Raw genomic sequence first — 20,916 nt, 5'->3', positions numbered from 1 at the left:
CTTTTAGAAATCTGCCTTTCAATCCTTTCAAAAATCTAAAATAAAAAAGATTTTTGTGATTGTCAAACACATTTTAATTTATTGGCCTTTGAAAACACCAATAAGCATTTTTTAAACTTAATCCCAAACATGCTCTAAAAAACAAGTGTAATGAATGGGTTAGCTAACCAAGATTTTTTTGTAACTAATTGGTTGAAATAAGGGTGAATTAGCTTGCGAGCCATGTGCGGGGGAGGGGGGGGGGTATATTTTGGTGCCTAGGGAGGATTAATGGGTGTGTTATGGTTTGAATGGGTGTTAAATGGTGAGGTGGAAAGGAGTGGCACCCCCACCTCACCATTAAACTTGGTTTTAAAAAAAGAATTTTGTTATATTGTTCATTAGAAATGAGCTTGGGATCTATAACGGTATCGAGAATGGGCACTAGTATTGAAAATGTACCGAAGGAAAAAAAATTGGTAAAGTACCGGTTAGGGGTGTTCATGGTTCGGTTTGAAACCGTGAAACCGCCCAAACCGGCCATTGGTTCGGTTTCACGGTTGGTTTTTTTCTTTAAGTTTCGGTCGGTCGGTTTCAAAAATTTCAAACCGTAACGAACTGTTTGGTTTACGGTTTATACCAAAAACCAACCGTATAGAACCGGACCGGATAATTTAATTATATATATCAAAATTTGTGGTAAATACAAAGTGGTAATATTCATATTAGCTGAATAGTAACTGAAAATGGGCTGAGCCCAAATCCCACAGGCAGTGAAATGGTGATAACTTTGTTTTGATGTATTTGAATGCCAAGTCCATTAATTATTTTTCAGTTATCTTATGTATTATGCTAGTTATGTTAATGTATTTTCATGTTTTTTGACAATTCGTGCTTAAATGTGACTGAACAAATTGTATTTAAATACGTTAAACTTTGCAACTTATTCACAACCTAGTAGGGCCAAACCGTGAAACCAAACCGTAATTAGCGGTTTGGTTCGGTTCGGTTCGGTTCGGTTTAAGAGTTCAACGGTTTGGTTTTGGTTTACAAGAATCAAAAACCGTTACTAACGGTTTGGTTTACGGTTTAACCCAAAAACCGCGAAAACCGGACCGTGAACACCCCTAGTACCGGTATCAATCCTAAAATATCAAAAAGTGGGTACCAAATTCGTACCCGGTACCATTTGCTTATCCTTATTGTTGATGAATCCCATAAGTCTCATTGGTTTTTATGTGGTCTATGACCCGGTATTTGAACCTTTTTCTACTGCTCAACAGGTTGTTCATCCTTGGCATGCACTTTGAGATCTCACCTTGCTACGTACATGGAACATCCACCCCACCTCCTGCCTTTAACTCCTATACTCAGCCCTCGGCTTATTGGCCTCGTGGTCAGCCAAGCAATCGAGATTGTGCTTAGTTTGGAGGTCAAGGCCATGGCCTCTATTTGCCACATTGCTATCTTTGTAGGATCAATGGCCACTAAGCCAACATGTGACATGTTGGCTTCTTTTGAACTTTGACATGTTCATTTTGGTGTAAATATTCTTAAAAGAATTCAAGTCATCTGTTTCTTACAACTTTGTTACCTAAACCAATTATTTGTTCTCCATGTTAATTCTTTAAAGTAATTATTTCCCAGTTGAATCAAATCGTGCCCCTATCTCGTGTTGCCTAATATGATGGTTACTGTTATTGTGTTACTTTTATTAATGGTTTTTCCCAATTGGTTTTATCCATTAAAACCTATACGTTTGCAAAACCTTTAAATGTTTTGTTGAAATTTGTTTAAACTTAGGCTTCACTGAAAGTAAGTATTCCAAAGTAATGGTGGTTTATAATTTCTTAAGCATTCTGTATGATCTATATGATTACACGATCCAAGGTTGGTACTTTTAAACCTAAACAGTCCATTGAACATACCAACCCGCCCAATCATTCTCTCCATAGTGTATTGTTTGCTCTTAAATAGCCTATGGGCTTTAAATTTTTCGCCAAACAACCGCATTAGTTGTTATCAACAATACTTGGGATCTAGTGCAAATGGAAATGCTGTTGGGTTTACGTGGGTGGTTCACACTAAACTTCATTCGGATAGCTCTATTGATAGATAAGGCTTTACACAAGTTTCCGGTCTTGATTATTCTCCTTATGAAAGCCTCAAATGTTCGAATTATACTTTCTCTCACCCTTACGCATCAGTGGCCCCTACATCAGCTTGATGTTAAAGAATGCATTTCTCCATAGCAATCTTACTAACTTGGCCTTTATGGAACAACCACCCGAATTCATAGATCCCACTTATCCATGTAACAAAACAAGGATAAAATAGTCCTTTTACAACCCGATACACTAACACTACAGAGGAAAGCATGGGCCCGGAGTGAGGTTCTCATCACTTCGCAGATTTTCAGAAAAAAAGAAAGGGATTTTAGGGCTCAAAACAACACCACAAATTATTATTATTATTATTATTCATTGCTTCAATCCAATTTCTTTCCTTCACACAATCAATCCTCACAGATCCACACCTGCATATTCCAAGGTAAATTAATCTAAACCTAAACCTTGTGTTCGTCACCCATTTAATTTCACCAAATTGCCATCTAAACCTTCAAATCAAGATTGAAACTTTAACAAACCTAACCTGAGATTTATCATCAATTCACTATGGCTGATGATTATTTAACCCATTTTACCCAACACCCACTTGCCAATTTAACTGAACATCATCATCTCCATCACCTTCAGCAGCATCAAGATTTGGTAGATTCAATAGATTTAACAAATCATGGGTTAGTCATAGGCCAAGAGTTTCCAGATGTTGAAACATGTAGACGAGCTTTAAAAGATATAGCCATAGCTTTACACTTTGACCTGCGTATAGTTAAATCGGATCGTAGTCGGTTCATTGCTAAATGCTCGAAAGAAGGCTGTCCGTGGCGTGTTCATGTTGCGAAATGCCCGAATGTCCCGACTTTTTCGATACGGACGCTTCATTCGGAGCACACGTGTGAAGGCGTTAGGAACTTGCATCATCAACAGGCTTCGGTGGGTTGGGTTGCGAGGTCGGTTGAGTCGAGGGTTAGGGATAATCCGCAGTATAAACCGAAGGAGATATTGCAGGATATTCGTGATCAACATGGTGTTGCGGTGTCGTATATGCAAGCGTGGCGTGGTAAAGAACGGAGTATGGCTGCGTTACATGGTACGTTTGAAGAAGGGTACCGGTTGCTGCCGGATTATTGTGAACAGGTGAAAAAGAATAATCTGGGAAGTGTAGCGACGGTTTTTGCCACAGGTCAAGATAAATGCTTCCAGCGTCTTTTTATATCGTACCGCGCGTCGATTGTTGGTTTCTTGAATGCTTGCAGACCGCTTTTGGAGATTGATAGAGCTCATTTAAAGGGGAAGTATTTAGGTACTTTAATATGTGCTTCAGCAATTGATGCTGATGATGGTTTGTTTCCATTAGCTTTTGCAGTAGTTGATGTTGAAAGTGATGAAAATTGGATGTGGTTTATGTCAGAGTTAAGAAAACTTATTGGTGTGAATACTGATAACATGCCTAGGCTTACGATATTATCTGAACGCCAACGTGGCATGGTGGAGGCGGTTGAGACGCACTTTCCAAGCGCGTTTCACGGGTTTTGTTTACGGTATGTGAGTGAAAACTTTCGTGACACGTTTAAAAACTCTAAGCTAGTTAACATATTTTGGAGTGCAGTGTATGCACTTACACCAGTTGAGTTTGAAACGAAAATAAACGAAATGTTGGAGGTTTCACAAGATGTTATATTATGGATTCAAGAGTTTCCTCCTCAGCTTTGGGCTGTTGCTTACTTTGAGGGCGTTCGTTATGGTCATTTCACGTTAGGGATCACTGAGGTTTTATATAATTGGGCTTTAGAAGGTCACGAACTCCCGATTGTTCAATTGATGGAACATATTCGTCATCAGTTGAGTTCGTGGTTTGAAACGAGGCAAAACATGGGTATGATGTGGAACTCGATTGTGGTCCCGTCGGCTGAAACGAAGATTCTAGAAGCGGTTGCAGATGCGCGATGTTACCAGGTGTTACGCGCGAATGAAGTTGAGTTTGAGGTTGTTTCAACCGAAAGAACGAATATTGTTGATATAAGAAGTCGAGTGTGTTCGTGTAGACGGTGGCAGTTATATGGGCTTCCGTGTGCACATGCTGCAGCTGCGTTAATATCTAGTGGGAAAAACGCGCATGTGTTTGCTGATCATTGTTTTAAAGTGGAGAGTTATCGGGAAACATATTCGCAAATGATATATCCGGTTCCTGATAAAAGCCTTTGGAAAGATGTTAATGAGGGTGCGAAGGGTGATTTGGTAATTCGGCCACCTAAAACTCGCAGGCCACCGGGCCGGCCCAAAAAGAAGGTTCTTAGAATGGAGAGTTTGAAACGACCGAAACGAATTGTGCAATGTGGTCGGTGCCACATGCTTGGGCACTCGCAAAAAAAGTGTACAATGCCCATATAAGTCGAACGGGTTCTGTTTTTAATCTTATATTAATATCAGTTTGTTTTTCATTTCCCTTTTTTTGACAGTTGGCATAGAGTTGTTTATTTTGTATGGTTATCAAGTTACAAAAATAATCTATTTAGTTTTATAGGTTCTTTTTGTCTCTTTGAATGCATTTTGTTGGCTGATTTGAAGGGTTGATAACAGCATATTACCGGCAGGACAACATGTAAGTTGGCTTTTGTTTAATTTTTGTGCTAATAGTTATAAGTATTTTATCAATCATTTTCGACATGTCTGTGAATCGAAGTAAAAAAAATTTGCTGTAAATTAGCATGCGCAATCAAGTAAAATGGACTTAAATCAGTGGCAAAATGGGCGCGCTAAGACGGGTACATGTCAACAAGGGTAAATTTTGATACGGGTTTGACATGGCTCAGATTTGGTTAACTCACAACAGGTGATGAGAATCATGCTATTAGAATCAATATTACCTTGTTTTGAAAATCTCAATATACTAGCCTAGTATTTAAGCTGCTAATTACTTATTCTCTGATAAATTGGTAAGCAAAGTGCTGCTTTTGTGAGTGTAGATATAAACAGATGAAAAGTAAGAAAAAGGAGATCTGAGCTAAAAGTTTGCTCTTTTTCTGAATATCATTAAACTCTTAAAGCAAGTTACATTAAATAGGAAACAAATAAACATAAACGTGGACAGTACCCACATCCTTAAAAACAGCAACTACTCTAAGAAAAAGTAAACCACTACTCAACTACATACTTATTCTTAGGAACGGAAAAGTAAAGATTATATGAAAAAATAAATGCTGACTCATTTCCACCTGGACATCCACATAGGCTGTGATATTGACCATCTCAATATCATAACTGATCATCCCCATGCTTTTACTATGCTGCATCAGCTTTACACCACTTAGACTTTTGGTTAAATCATCAGCTACTTGCTCTTCTAACCCCACAGCCTCCAAATCAATTTCATTCTTCAACACCTTCTCTCTAATAAAGTGATAATGAATCTCAATGTGTTTAGTTCTTGCATGGAACACTGGATTTCGAGCTAATTTAATTGCCGAGATATTATCGCAACATAGCTGAACTGGGTAGTTCACCTTCTGGTTCAGACTTCTCAGAAGTTCAACAAGCCACACACATTCCTGGGCTGCCATGGCTGTAGCCCGATACTCGGCTTCAGTTGTGGACAAGGACACGGTCGGTTGACGTTTACTACACCATGAAACAGAGCTTGACCCGTATAAGAAAACATACCCGGTTATAGACCTCCTTCCGTCCAAATCACTGGAACCGTAGTCAGCATCACAATATCCATGTAACTTGGCCTCGAATTCTTTTCTGAAACAAACTCCTTTTCCAATAGTAGCATTTAGATACTTCATAACTCCTTTCATAGCTACCATATGGGGCTTTCTTGGATCCTGCATAAATCGACTAAGGACACCGACAACAAAAGCAATGTCGGGCCTAGTCAAGGTAAGGTAAATCAAGCTACCTACCATCTTCCGATAATCTGTCGGGTCATCGAGTTTCCTTCCTTCAGTGGCATATAATCGTGTGCACCTATCCATTGGAATTACTACAGGCTTACATGACCGCATGTTAAATTTATGCAACATGTCAGAAGTATACTTTTTCAGGTGAAGTATCATGCCACTTTCTGTATATTGCAGCTCCATAGCCAAGAAGTGTTGCAATCTGCCCAAATCTTTCATCTTAAACCGAGTGCACAAGTTTGTTTTAAGCAGATCAATCTCTTCTTGAACATCACCTGTCAATATTAAATCATCCACATACACAAGAATACATACCACTTTGTCTTCAATTTTCTTAACAAATAGGCTATGATCAGCAGAAGTTAAGTGATACCCATTTAATTCCAAAAACTCAGCTATCTTGCCAAACCAAGATCTCGGTGACTGCTTTAACCCGTATATTGCCCTTTTCAGTTTACACACGTACTCCGGATGTTCATGATTCTCAAACCCCATTGGTTGCTCCATGTGAATAACGTGATCGAGTTCCCCGTATAGGAACGCGTTATTAACATCCATTTGCCACATTTTTCAGCCCTTGCATGCGGCCAAGGCTAAAAGTACACGAACTGTTGTGATCTTCGCTACCGGACTGAAAGTGTCTTCATAATCTGCACCATATTGTTGAGAGAAGCCTCTTGCTACTAACTGAGCTTTGAACCGCTCAACAGTTCCATCAGCCTGTTGTTTCACTTTGTAAACCCATTTACAAGAGATCGGGTCCACATCACACGGTTTTGGGACAAGCTCCCAAGTTTGATTTCGAACCAGGGCATCCATTTCGGCCTTCATTGCATCTATACACTCCTGTTTTTCACTTGCTTGTTGATAGGTTTCTGGTTCACGAAATACTTCTTCGACTATTGCAACATTTGCATACTTTGGATTGGACCGCCTTTTTCTTTGTGACCGCCTTAACCCAGTTTCAGGTACTGACCCTTGTGGCTCATTATGGACAAATTCTTGCTGATCTTCTTCGAGGTTGCTGGAACCTTCAATGACTTTTTCCACCATTTGCCACTTTACCAAAGAAGACTCCAAGTCTTCAACCAACTGTTTTGTATCTTCCATAACCGAGTGATCAGCTCCCCACCACGAGGACGTCTCATCAAAAACGACATTCCTCGAGATGTGGACCTTTCCGGTACTAGGACTGTAGCACCTCCACCCTTTCCTTTCCGGGTCATATCCTACAAACACACACCGTAGTGCCTTTTTCTCTAATTTGTGTCGGAGATGATTAGGCACAAAGACATAACATACACACCCAAACACTCGAAAATAATGAACAGTAGGTTTAGTTTGAAATAACCTTTCAAATGGCGATGCAAATTGTAGGTTTTGTAGAGACGTTCGGTTAATAAGATAACCTGCTGTTCGCATTGCCTCCGCCCAAAACCGTTCGGGAAGATTCTTATCATGAAGTAAGCATCTCATGACTTCTGCTAAATGGCGATTTTTACGTTCGGACACACCGTTTTGTTGGGGTGTGTTTGAACACGTAAGTTGCCGCCTGATCCTTTTCACCTTCAGGTACTGATCAACTAGATGGATGATATCGTCTAAAATATACATATATAATATAATATTTCCTACACTTTTAAGTATTTTTGAACCAGGTTTTATTGAGTGCTATCATTAATTGGTTCATATGTGGGGTTTTAAGGTTTTAAGAGACAACAAGTTAAAACAGAGTAATTTTATTAAATTTGAAAGTTAAAACAGAGTAATTTTTATTAAATTTGAAGTCAACAATGGAAATATAAAACAAATTTAATATAGTTAATAATTTTTTCTAAAAGCTAACGTGGTTAGATAATAATTCTTTATTTTTAAATACTATTTGATTAAGTTATGATTTAAAACTCCATGTTTCTAAATGAAATACTCATGTTGGTACTTAATAATGGTGGATTGATGTAGGCTCACGTGAAGCAGATCACAAATAACTTGATTTATTAGTAAATGTTTTTTTTGGATGAGGGGCCCGTTGATGGAGGACTTCACGGCCCAATTAAGATTTGAGTTATTGTTTAACCGACTACAAAAACATATTAAACGGAAGAAAGAATTGTGGGTCGGTTTTTGTTTTGACTTGTGAAAGAAGAAAAGGACAAGCAATTATAAATGGGGTCATCATTATTATTAAAGAGGAGTTTTTTGAAGTTAGCAAGAACAGAGATCGACAAAAGGTTTTGTTAGAGTTCATCCCAAGAAAAAGAAAGAAGCAACAATAGTTTTGTATCCGGGTTCAATACCGACTCATCCAAGAATCCTTATTAGTCGGTTTGAATTTATTATTTTCATTATGAATTTATTATTTGAACCTATTTACTTTCTATTGTTCTTGAGTATGGTTGTTGACTAAACTCTTAGACTGTCTAGGCTTATGATGAACCTACTTTGACGTTTTGATTTGACTTGGGATTATTTATCGTTATGGTTTTTATGTTTTAGTAAAAGATTTATTTATATTAAATTGATGCGTATGGATGCTTAGGATTGCTTGATGAGTTTTATTCCATAGTTTTCTTTGATTATTGTTTGTCATATGATAGGTTGCTACTTTGTGTTCTTGATTATTTTATGGTTGATTTCATGATAAGATCATAGGAATAATATTGTCAAATAAACGCTAACCTAAAAACTATAAAGTGCTAGGTTATTGATAGATTTTTATTATTTAATCTTGCTAGATTTAGTTCTTCGTAAGGAGTCCGTCTAGGGTTGATTATTTATTATTGTCTATTAAGTCAATTAAATATTTTAAATTGCCTTTGATTTCCGCGCTGTAAGGTAGGATTTCGTATAAAGGAACTAGATCATAATTAATTAGGTGACCGTAAGGGAACTTGATTTCTAATACTGGTGTGCGTTAAAACTTGTTAGAAACCCATAGGTGTCTCTTGAGAAGGGTCAGGGGTCTTGTTCGGGTTTTCCTTTAAGTGTCTATTTTACGATCCCAGTCCATAACTAAATATTTTCCCGGGTTAAGTCATAACTGAAATTTAGGGGATTCTAGCCTAGGTAGTTTTCTCATCATCATCTTATTTTCACAACAAACTTTGTTTTCGTTTAAATTACTTATTTTCTTAATTAGTTTTTAATTATATTATTAAATTGGTTTTTTAAATAAAACCCCCCAAAATAAATATAATTAATTAGTCGTGTTTTGTAGTCGAGTCTAATTAGCTAATAAACGTAATTTAGAGAGTCTCGTGGGTTCGATATCCGGACTTACTTAGCTTTACTAGAGTCGATCGGTTCACTTGCCGGTTAGTAGTTTAGTCAAGTTTTAGAGAGTCTAGAGTATTACTTAGTGTTTATTTTTAGTTAATTTAGTTAATAAATATTAAACTACTTCAAGCACATTAATGGACATGTACTCACCACCGTTGTCCGATCTCAAACAACCCACCTTGTGACCCGTTTCTTGCAGGTACTTCGGACTTTTCTTTCATAAAATAAAGCCACGTGTAGCAGGAATAATCATCGATGAATGTCACTACATATTGTGACCCGTTTATCGAGGCTTGTTTAGCTGGCCCCTACACGTCTGAATGCACCAGAGAAAGTGGTGCAGCTGCTCGATAATTTGAAGAGTGAAATGACTCTTGCTTTGCTTTTCCAACTTGGCAGCCAGCATACACGAGATCTTTGTTGACCTTGAGCTTCGGTAGACCACTGACTAAACCCTTATCCATCATCAATTCTAGTTTATCGAAACCCACATGCCCTAACCGACAGTGCCACAAATCGATATTATGTGTACCCTTAGTTTTCTCAACATATGCATGCTCAGCGGACAAAACATACACAGTTTCCTTCTTATGACCTTTGAGAATCGGTATAGAAGGTGTTTCAAACTCTTTAAACACCTGGACATCCTTTTGACCAAATAAAACGTACTTGCCTTCAGAGGTCAGTTGGGGAACCGACAATAGATTTTTCTTCACCCCCAGGACATAGTAGACATCTAACAACTTCAATTCACGTCTTCGATCATTGGATGGAAAGACAACATCACCTATTTGAGAAATAGAGTGCCTTAAGTTATCTGCCAGAATAACAACCCCCCTTCCGTCGTATTTTGCTGGGTTGCGAAGTTGATCTTTGTCGCCGGTGAGATGGTTGGAACATCCCGAATCAACAATCCATTGATCAAGCTTATTTGGACTTCGGCCGTTAATCGATGCTGTAAGAGCATCGACTTCTTGAACATCAGCCTCTAGGGCCTGAGACTCCAATTCTCCCTTTACCTCAATAACAGGCGAGTTTGCTTGAACCTCCCAATCTTCTTCTTCCTTCACAACGGCGGCATTCCCTTGGTCTTCCTTTGTTTGCCGGCAATCTCTCACCATGTGATCTTTCTGGCCACATCGATGACATCTAAAAGGAAACCGTTTCCCATAAACTTTGGTCTTCCTATCACTACTACTTTCACCCTTTTCCACTTCGTACCCCCTCTTAAACTGGGCTTCTCCTTTGGTGTTGTGGTTACTGGGTCGTGTGACATCTGCCCGATCCGACCCGACCCAGGTACCCGTTTCTCTGACCCGATCTCTTTCTTTTATTATTTATACTTATATTTTATTTTTAATAATAATAATATATATTTCCTTCCCGCCTCTTTCTCTCTCTTTCTTTCCGCCGTCCCCTCCCTCTTCCTTCTCTCTTTCCGCCTTCTTTTCCCTCTTGTCGCCGTCCCGCCCTTACGCCTTGTTTCCCTCTTTAACTCTTTGCTTGTCCTTTGGTTCTTCCCGCCTAAGGATGTCTGCAGCTCCACGCGCCAGACTCCTTTCATGGAAGCCTGCGTGAAGACATCTTGTTCCTGCGATGCGTGAAGAGAACTCTTCTCGCAGCGCGCTAAGAATGCATGTTCTTCCCGCAATGCGCTAAGAAATGTTCTTCCCGCGATGCGCTTAGAATTCTAGTTCTTCACGCAGCATGCTAAGGATTTGTGATTCTTCCCGCAGTGCGCTAAGGATTGTTGTGCCAGCCTTCGCGCTCGCGCACTCAGCCTTCCCGCGCTTAACCCTTGTATCTTCTGTTTATTCTAGCCGTTTGCTTTTGTAAATGTCTTTTCTTCTGAGCTGTTGACCTAACCTATCTAATGTCTGAATAGTTACTTTCGGCGCAGCATGCGTACCAACCCCATTGGTTGGTAGAAAAAGTGACTGACATTATCTTTTGAGATCTGCTTTTGCCATGTTTTAACCAGTAACTTTATCTGTCCTCTCCCATGCCTTTTTCTGAATCCTGTCAGCCTCTCTTTTTCCCTGCTACCATATCTTTTGATATCTTTATTTTTCAGAACTTTTTACTGTTGATATCTTTTCTTTTACTTTTGGAGATCTTTCCTAGGGTTTGTGTCCCCTAGGGTTTGCCTATATATAGTACTATTTTCTTAACACTTCACACACTACACTTATTCTCTTCCTCCCTTTTTGCTCTCTGCCGTTGTTCTTCAGCCGCCTCCCTCCTCTCTTGCCTCCGTCTTCCTCCCTGTTCTGCCCTGCTTTTCCGGTAATATATATATATAATAATTTACTTATTAATTATGCTAACTTATAATCAAGACTTAAAACCGATCGTTAAAACAATAATCTTATTTATAGGTTAACTTGTGCTTGTTTAAAGTTGGTTCTTGCTTTATCTTACACCGCATCGTTTATCAAGTGAGTAATCTCGTACCTAATCCCTTTTTGCTTTTAATGTTTTGGGATGTTCATGTGTTCATACAAACTTGGAGTCTTAAACTTGTTTATGAACTTTAGTCGCGCAGTATCCCATGTGTTGAGGACGTAGACTTGGCTGTTATTTGTATGTGTGGATCATTAACCGTCTTGTCGGTCTATTCCGCAGTTTTCATGGTACCATTAGATGAACACGGGAGAACTATCGTTTATGATTTTCTCTTTTGTTACACTTGCACAGTTAGTCTTGTTTGTGAGCTCAATTGTGAGCACTGGCAGTCTTGTCTCTTAGAGTTGGTCCCGATCTGATTACACCCTTGTTGAAACCCAGACATACACATGTTGCGCGCAGATTTATTGTTATCTATGTATTGTATTAAACTTGATTTCTCACCAACACGCAAGTGTTTGACGTTTATTTTAACACATGTTCAGGTTTGCAGTAGCTGTTTTGGAGCTTGTGGACACGTAGGAAGTTTTCTTTATTTTGGACCTAGATTAAAATGTATCAAGACAAGTTATTGCTGTTCGAATATTATGATTTATAATTTGTGATGATTTATGTTATCTTATTTATACTTTGCGTTTGCGCGAATGAATGTATTTATTAAATATTGACACCCAATAGTGTCACGAGTAATGAAACAATATGTGGCGCCCCGATGTATAATCCGCCTTTGGTCGGGGTGTTACAGATTGGTATCAGAGCTCGTTGACTTTAGGATAGGTGGTTAGACGTAACGGCCTAGAATACCTAAGAGTCCCTTCTCGCGCATGAGAGAAATCTCATGTTTGCGCGCTTATTGTTAATTACTCGTTATTTATGAATATGCTCGCGCTTGCGCAGTATATGATTTTATGTTTTATTCCGCGATATTTCGATTTTTGTGAATTTCGATTTTTATTGATTTTTCTTACATATTCGTTTGTTGGGTTTGAAAATCCGAAAAGTCATGGTGATACATGAATAGTTGATTTTCAATTTCCATTTACGATTATGTTCTGAGGTTGGAGACTTGAAAAGTCATGGTGATACATGAATTGTCAACCTCCAATACTCATTTTCTTGTGTATTTTATATTGAAGATTGAAAAGTCATGGTGATACATGAATCGTCAATCTCCAATACTCGTTTGCTCGTATATTTTAAATTGGGAATTCGGAAAGTCATGGTGATACATGAATTGTCGATTCTTGATTCGAATTTGTTACCTTTATTAAGTCTGCATTTAGGGTCATTTATTTTACTTTAACTTTTGATAGTATCTAACTCTGCGAAACCAAGCTTTATAAAGTTATACTTTGCGATAAAACCAAGATATTAACTAAAATTAAAACTTTTATAGAATGCCTCCGCTATCTCGCCGATTTCAGAGAAGAGAAGCCTCGCGCATGCGTAGACAGCAACGTTCCCAGGAAATGGCCGCCGTGATAGCCCAAGCCTTGAGCCAAAACAATACCTCCAGTTACAACATTAAGTCCTTTAACGCGGGTAACCCTCCAAAGTTCACAGGTCTTGAAGGAGCCACCGTGATGCTCCAATGGCTCGAAAAGATTGAAAACACTTTCCTCCATACCCAATGCCCCTCAGACAGACGAACCCTATATGCTTCCAGTGTCCTGGAATCCAGAGCGCTTACATGGTGGAATGGAGTAGCTCATGCGCGTGGCGCAGAGGCTGCTTCTAGCATGACATGGGAGGAATTCAAGGAAATTCTTACGCGAGAATTCTGCCCTCCCAACGAAGTTAAGCGCCTGGAGGAAGAATTCTGGAACTTGAAGCAATACAGCGGAGAAGCGCGCGAGTACGCGACGCGCTTCCATGAACTAAGCCTGCTTGTCCCTCACCTTGTTACCCCTTCCCGCCGAGCCATAGAGAAATTTCTTGGGGGTCTCCCCATGGAAATTCAAGATTCTGTATGGGCCAGAAACCCAGTTACCCTCTCTGACGCCATCGAGTTGGCCGCTGTGCTCAGCGACAACCATGTCAGAGCAGGAACCCTGTTCCTGCGGGGAACAGAAAAGACCACACTCACCAAGACTGTCCCTGAACCAACAGAAACCAAACCAGAACCCTCAAACCGTAACAACCTTAAGCGCAGGCGCAAAGCCTATGCGCTTACCAACCCGCCCATTGTCCAGCAACCCGCATACCAACCCCCAGTTTACGCGCCTAACCCTCTGTCAGCCTACCCAACTCCCCCTATAGTCCACAACTATGCCTTAACCAATCCAGCACTCCCTGCCCCGCCAACTAAGAAACCTTACACAGGAAACCACCCCTTTTGCCCAACCTGTAGATTTCACCACCCAACCCAAACCCCGTGTCGACTTTGTAACCGATGTGGCCGTACTGGTCACACTGCTGAGAACTGTAGAGTCCTTCCCGCCAATCCAATTGCGCCAACACCACCAGTCTACCCGCAGAACCCACAACCAACCTACCAAAACCCACGACCCAGATCGTGCTTTAACTGCGGTGATCCCAGTCATTTCCGGAACGCGTGCCCGAGACTGCAAGTGCAAATCACACAAGCGAATCCGGTGAACCAGATTTCAAACCAAGTAACGCGTGGACGAGCTTTTAACATAACCGCGCACCAAGCGCAAGCGAATAATGACGTAGTTAATGGTACATTTTTACTTAACGGATTTTATGCTTCTGTACTTTTTGATACTGGCGCCGATCGAAGTTTTATCTCTCGCGCCTTCGAGCAGAAGCTTGCGCGACCGCGCAACGATTTAAAAGAAGATTTTTCAGTTGAATTGGCTAACGGTGAAACTGTTTTAATAAACTCAGTGATTAAAGATTGCACGCTTAACCTTAACGAAAACGATTTTCTGATTGACCTCATCCCTATGCCTCTTGGAAGCTTTGATGTTATCATTGGTATGGACTGGCTTTCGCATAATCGCGCCGAAGTTATTTGCGCCAAGAAGTTGATTCGCATTCCTCGAGAAAATGGTGATCTTCACATCTACGGCGAGAAACCCTCCCGCGGTCTTAAGCTTATGTCTTGCGCCGAAGCCCGAAGACTCATGCGGAAGAAGTGTGTTGCATTTCTAGCCCATGTGGTTAAACCTGCTGAAGAAAAGAAGCTTCGCGATATCCCTGTTGTGCGTGATTTCCCTGAAGTTTTTCCTGATGATCTTCCTGGTATCCCTCCCGCTCGTGAAGTCGAGTTTCGTATTGATCTTGTCCCTGGTGCTTCCCCCGTGGCTAAATCTCCTTACCGTCTTGCGCCCGCTGAGATGCAAGAATTGGCAAGCCAACTTCAAGAGTTGACTGCTAAAGGATTCATTCGCCCTAGCTCTTCGCCCTGGGGTGCTCCGGTGTTGTTCGTTAAAAAGAAAGATGGATCGTTTCGCATGTGTATTGATTACCGCGAGTTGAACAAACTCACCATTAAAAACCGGTATCCCTTGCCGCGTATTGACGACCTCTTTGATCAACTCCAAGGTGCCTCTTGTTTCTCGAAGATTGATCTCCGCTCTGGCTATCACCAGTTGCGCATCCGCGATGAAGATGTTCCGAAGACTGCTTTTCGAACTCGTTATGGCCATTTTGAATTCTTGGTCATGTCCTTCGGTCTAACCAATGCACCCGCCGTTTTCATGGATCTAATGAATCGGGTGTGTAGGCCTTTCTTGGATAAATTCGTGATTGTGTTTATCGATGATGTTCTGGTGTATTCTAAGACCAAGGCCGAGCACGAGCAACATCTTCGGTTGGTGTTGCAAAAGCTTCGAACCGAGCAGCTCTATGCTAAGCTTTCCAAGTGTGAATTCTGGTCTGATGAAGTACAGTTTCTTGGCCATGTTGTGAACAAGATGGGTATTCATGTCGACCCATCCAAGATTGAAGCAATCAAGAACTGGATTACGCCATCCTCTCCTTCCGAGATCCGTTCCTTTCTGGGCTTAGCTGGTTATTACCGGCGCTTCATTTCGAACTTCTCAAAGATCGCTTTGCCTTTAACAGCTCTAACGCACAAAGGTAAACCATATATTTGGGGCTCGAAGCAAGAAGAAGCCTTTCTAACGCTCAAGCGTTTGTTGTGTGAAGCTCCTGTTCTTGCGCTACCTGAGGGTAATGATGATTTTGTCGTGTATTGCGATGCATCCAACCAAGGTCTCGGTTGTGTTCTTATGCAACGAGGCAAGGTTATCGCTTACGCATCAAGGCAACTTAAGGTTCATGAAAAGAATTATACAACTCACGACCTCGAACTTGGTGCAGTTGTTTTTGCCTTGAAGATCTGGAGACACTACCTTTATGGTACTAAGTGTATCCTCTACACTGACCATAAAAGCCTTCAGCATATCTTTGATCAAAAGGAACTTAACATGAGGCAACGCCGATGGAACGAACTCATCAGCGATTACGAATGTGAGATCCGGTATCATCCTGGTAAGGCTAATGTGGTAGCCGATGCGCTCAGCCGAAAACCCTGCCAGCTTAACTGTATTTTGCCGCGCACGCAGCTTCACTTTGCGCCGATTCAGAGCAATCTTGAATCACGCATTCGCGACGCGCAGCGCGCATCCATCAGTAATGGTAACCTTCGCGCCGAGTTAGCGTGTGGCGCGGAAGCACTCTTTGTCCCTAATCTGAGTGGAATTCTCTGCTATCTCAATCGCATCTGGATTCCCTTTGATGAGAATCTTCGCGCTGATATCCTGAGTGAAGCGCACAAATCTCGGTATTCTATTCATCCTGGCGCTGATAAGATGTACAAGGATTTGCGCATAACTTATTGGTGGCCCGGTATGAAAAAGGATATTGCTGTGTTCGTAGCTAAATGCCTGACTTGTTCTAAAGTAAAAGCTGAACACCAACGCCCATCTGGTTTGCTCGAACAACCAGAAATTCCTACGTGGAAATGGGAATGTGTAGCAATGGACTTTATTACCAAGTTACCTTTGACAGCAAGCAAACATGATAGCATTTGGGTGATAGTGGATCGATTGACTAAGTCTGCTCACTTTCTGCCCATTCGTGAAAACTACCGTGTTGAGCATCTCGCGCAGCTTTATGTCAAGGAAATTGTCTGCCGCCATGGTACTCCTTTGAGCATCATATCCGATCGTGATGGCCGTTTTATATCTCGCTTTTGGAAATCTCTCCAATCTGCGCTAGGAACTCGCTTGGACATGAGTACGGCATATCATCCTCAGACTGACGGTCAGTCTGAGCGAACTATTCAAACCCTTGAGGATATGCTCCGATCTTGTGTTCTTGATTTTGGAGGTAATTGGGATTCGCACCTGCCTTTGATCGAGTTCTCTTATAATAACAGCTATCATTCCAGTATTGGTATGGCCCCATTTGAAGCACTTTACGGTCGTAAGTGCCGCTCCCCGATTTGTTGGAGCAAAGTGGGTGAAACTCAAATCACAGGACCCGAACTTGTTCAAGAGACAACCGATAAAATCGCCAAGATCCGTGATCATCTGCTGACTGCCAGAAGCCGACAGAAGAGTTACGCAGATCGTAGGCGAAAGCCTCTCGAATTTCAAGTTGGTGATCTTGTTCTCCTCAAAGTGTCGCCTTGGAAAGGTGTTGTCCGCTTTGGGAAGAAAGGTAAGCTTGCTCCTCGTTATGTTGGTCCATTCAAGATTCTCGCGCGTGTGGGAAAAGTTGCCTACAGACTTGACCTGCCGCCCGCGCTCAGTAATGTGCATCCAACGTTCCATGTATCCAATCTCAAGAAGTGTTTAGCTGACGAGAACCTTCACATTCCACTTGATGAAGTTCAAATTGATGAATCTATGCATTTCGTTGAGAAGCCTGTTGAGATTATGGATCGCGAGGTTAAGCAAACCAAGCGCAGTCGTATCCCTATCGTGAAAGTTCGCTGGGAGTCCAAGCGCGGAGCCGAGTTTACATGGGAAAGGGAAGATCAAATGAAGATCAAGTACCCGCACCTGTTCTCTGCGCAACCTACTTCGAGATAAATTTCGGGACGAAATTTCTTAAAGTAGGGGAGACTGTGACATCTGCCCGATCCGACCCGACCCAGGTACCCGTTTCTCTGACCCGATCTCTTTCTTTTATTATTTATACTTATATTTTATTTTTAATAATAATAATATATATTTCCTTCCCGCCTCTTTCTCTCTCTTTCTTTCCGCCGTCCCCTCCCTCTTCCTTCTCTCTTTCCGCCTTCTTTTCCCTCTTGTCGCCGTCCCGCCCTTACGCCTTGTTTCCCTCTTTAACTCTTTGCTTGTCCTTTGGTTCTTCCCGCCTAAGGATGTCTGCAGCTCCACGCGCCAGACTCCTTTCATGGAAGCCTGCGTGAAGACATCTTGTTCCTGCGATGCGTGAAGAGAACTCTTCTCGCAGCGCGCTAAGAATGCATGTTTTTCCCGCAATGCGCTAAGAAATGTTCTTCCCGCGATGCGCTTAGAATTCTAGTTCTTCACGCAGCATGCTAAGGATTTGTGATTCTTCCCGCAGTGCGCTAAGGATTGTTGTGCCAGCCTTCGCGCTCGCGCACTCAGCCTTCCCGCGCTTAACCCTTGTATCTTCTGTTTATTCTAGCCGTTTGCTTTTGTAAATGTCTTTTCTTCTGAGCTGTTGACCTAACCTATCTAATGTCTGAATAGTTACTTTCGGCGCAGCATGCGTACCAACCCCATTGGTTGGTAGAAAAAGTGACTGACATTATCTTTTGAGATCTGCTTTTGCCATGTTTTAACCAGTAACTTTATCTGTCCTCTCCCATGCCTTTTTCTGAATCCTGTCAGCCTCTCTTTTTCCCTGCTACCATATCTTTTGATATCTTTATTTTTCAGAACTTTTTACTGTTGATATCTTTTCTTTTACTTTTGGAGATCTTTCCTAGGGTTTGTGTCCCCTAGGGTTTGCCTATATATAGTACTATTTTCTTAACACTTCACACACTACACTTATTCTCTTCCTCCCTTTTTGCTCTCTGCCGTTGTTCTTCAGCCGCCTCCCTCCTCTCTTGCCTCCGTCTTCCTCCCTGTTCTGCCCTGCTTTTCCGGTAATATATATATATAATAATTTACTTATTAATTATGCTAACTTATAATCAAGACTTAAAACCGATCGTTAAAACAATAATCTTATTTATAGGTTAACTTGTGCTTGTTTAAAGTTGGTTCTTGCTTTATCTTACACCGCATCGTTTATCAAGTGAGTAATCTCGTACCTAATCCCTTTTTGCTTTTAATGTTTTGGGATGTTCATGTGTTCATACAAACTTGGAGTCTTAAACTTGTTTATGAACTTTAGTCGCGCAGTATCCCATGTGTTGAGGACGTAGACTTGGCTGTTATTTGTATGTGTGGATCATTAACCGTCTTGTCGGTCTATTCCGCAGTTTTCATGGTACCATTAGATGAACACGGGAGAACTATCGTTTATGATTTTCTCTTTTGTTACACTTGCACAGTTAGTCTTGTTTGTGAGCTCAATTGTGAGCACTGGCAGTCTTGTCTCTTAGAGTTGGTCCCGATCTGATTACACCCTTGTTGAAACCCAGACATACACATGTTGCGCGCAGATTTATTGTTATCTATGTATTGTATTAAACTTGATTTCTCACCAACACGCAAGTGTTTGACGTTTATTTTAACACATGTTCAGGTTTGCAGTAGCTGTTTTGGAGCTTGTGGACACGTAGGAAGTTTTCTTTATTTTGGACCTAGATTAAAATGTATCAAGACAAGTTATTGCTGTTCGAATATTATGATTTATAATTTGTGATGATTTATGTTATCTTATTTATACTTTGCGTTTGCGCGAATGAATGTATTTATTAAATATTGACACCCAATAGTGTCACGAGTAATGAAACAATATGTGGCGCCCCGATGTATAATCCGCCTTTGGTCGGGGTGTTACAGGTCGGGCACTATTGTTGGGCTTAAAACTTTTATATCGGCTTTTGCCTTTTGTTCGATCTGCATATAGGGCTTCTGCTTCAACCTTTGGTACAGCCTTCATTGACATATCTCCCATTTTCTTGGCTCGCCAAGAGATTTTCAAACTCTCCCAACGAGGGTTGAGTTGGCCATCCCTGAACGGCCGCCACGAAGCTATGAAACTCTGGTTTGAGTCCATGAATTATGATTCTCTTCTGTCTCATATCACCAATTCTAGCCTCTGGATCAAGTTCTCCGATCTTTCTGCATAGAGTTTTAACCCTATGGAAATACTACGGAATGGTGAGTTCTCGTTGTGACACGGAAAGCAATTCATTTTCTAGTAATTGCAATTTTGTGTCATTCTTCTTTGAAAACAGAATCTTGAGATCATCCCAAGCTTCCTTTGGTGACTTTGCATCTCGTATGTGGCTCAGCAGTTCTTCCTCCACTGTCGTCTTCAGCACAAACAAGAATTTACCGGCCTTAATTCTCCATTTACGGAGAGCACCTTGCTCATTTTCCCTTGGTGGTTCAACATCCATTCTGTCAACAACATCCCACAGGTCCTGACCCTGCAAGTACGAGCTCATGCAGGTAGCCCAGGAATTATAATTCTGATTGTTGAGTTTCTTCACTCCACCGATCAACTGTAACTCAGACATTATGGGTATTGGCTCTGATACCAATTGATAAATTGGTAAGCAAAGTGCTGCTTTTGTGAGTGTAGATATAAACAGATGAAAAGTAAGAAAAAGGAGATCTGAGCAAAAAGTTTGCTCTTTTTCTGAATATCATTAAACTCTTAAAGCAAGTTACATTAAATAGGAAACAAATAAACATAAACGTGGACAGTACCCACATCCTTAAAAACAGCAACTACTCTAAGAAAAAGTAAACCACTACTCAACTACATACTTATTCTTAGGAACGGAAAAGTAAAGATTAAACGAAAAAATAAATGCTGACTCATTTCCACCTGGACATCCACATAGGCTATGATATTGACCATTCAACATTCTCTGCCTAATGATGGTTGAACAATGGTCAACTCAAATCTTGTTAATGTGTTTCCTCATGTATAATTTGCAATCAAGTGATCAATTTTGCCAGTTAGTGTGTTTCTGTAAGGTATATATGCAATAAATTTATCAATTTTTGTCATCTAACAAAACATAAACAACAGGTATATCTAAATTCTTTGTTCGGGACAGGGTACATAATTAAAATCAAACCAACATGTCCTAACATGTTTCTAACCTAGTAGATGCTATGTAGTCATAT

The 20,916-nt window shown here is 40.8% G+C and overlaps 1 protein-coding gene across 1 annotated transcript; it reads left to right on the top strand.

Moving 5' to 3' along the window:
* The first annotated feature begins 2,654 nt into the window (after positions 1–2,654).
* On the top strand, positions 2,655–4,596 carry LOC143571975 (uncharacterized). Its single transcript, XM_077057260.1, has one exon. It carries the CDS (start codon positions 2,655–2,657, stop codon positions 4,491–4,493), a length of 1,839 nt encoding a protein of 612 aa, XP_076913375.1. The 3' UTR covers positions 4,494–4,596.
* Positions 4,597–20,916: the final 16,320 nt, after the last annotated feature.

The sequence above is a fragment of the Bidens hawaiensis genome, unplaced genomic scaffold, assembly GCF_021521415.1.
Source record: "Bidens hawaiensis isolate Kalapana, Puna unplaced genomic scaffold, B.hawaiensis_p1.1 tig00025638_1, whole genome shotgun sequence".
NCBI classification, from domain to species: domain Eukaryota; kingdom Viridiplantae; phylum Streptophyta; class Magnoliopsida; order Asterales; family Asteraceae; genus Bidens; species Bidens hawaiensis.
Note: the sequence above shows the minus strand (reverse complement) of the source record. Positions and strands in the feature narration are given on the sequence as shown.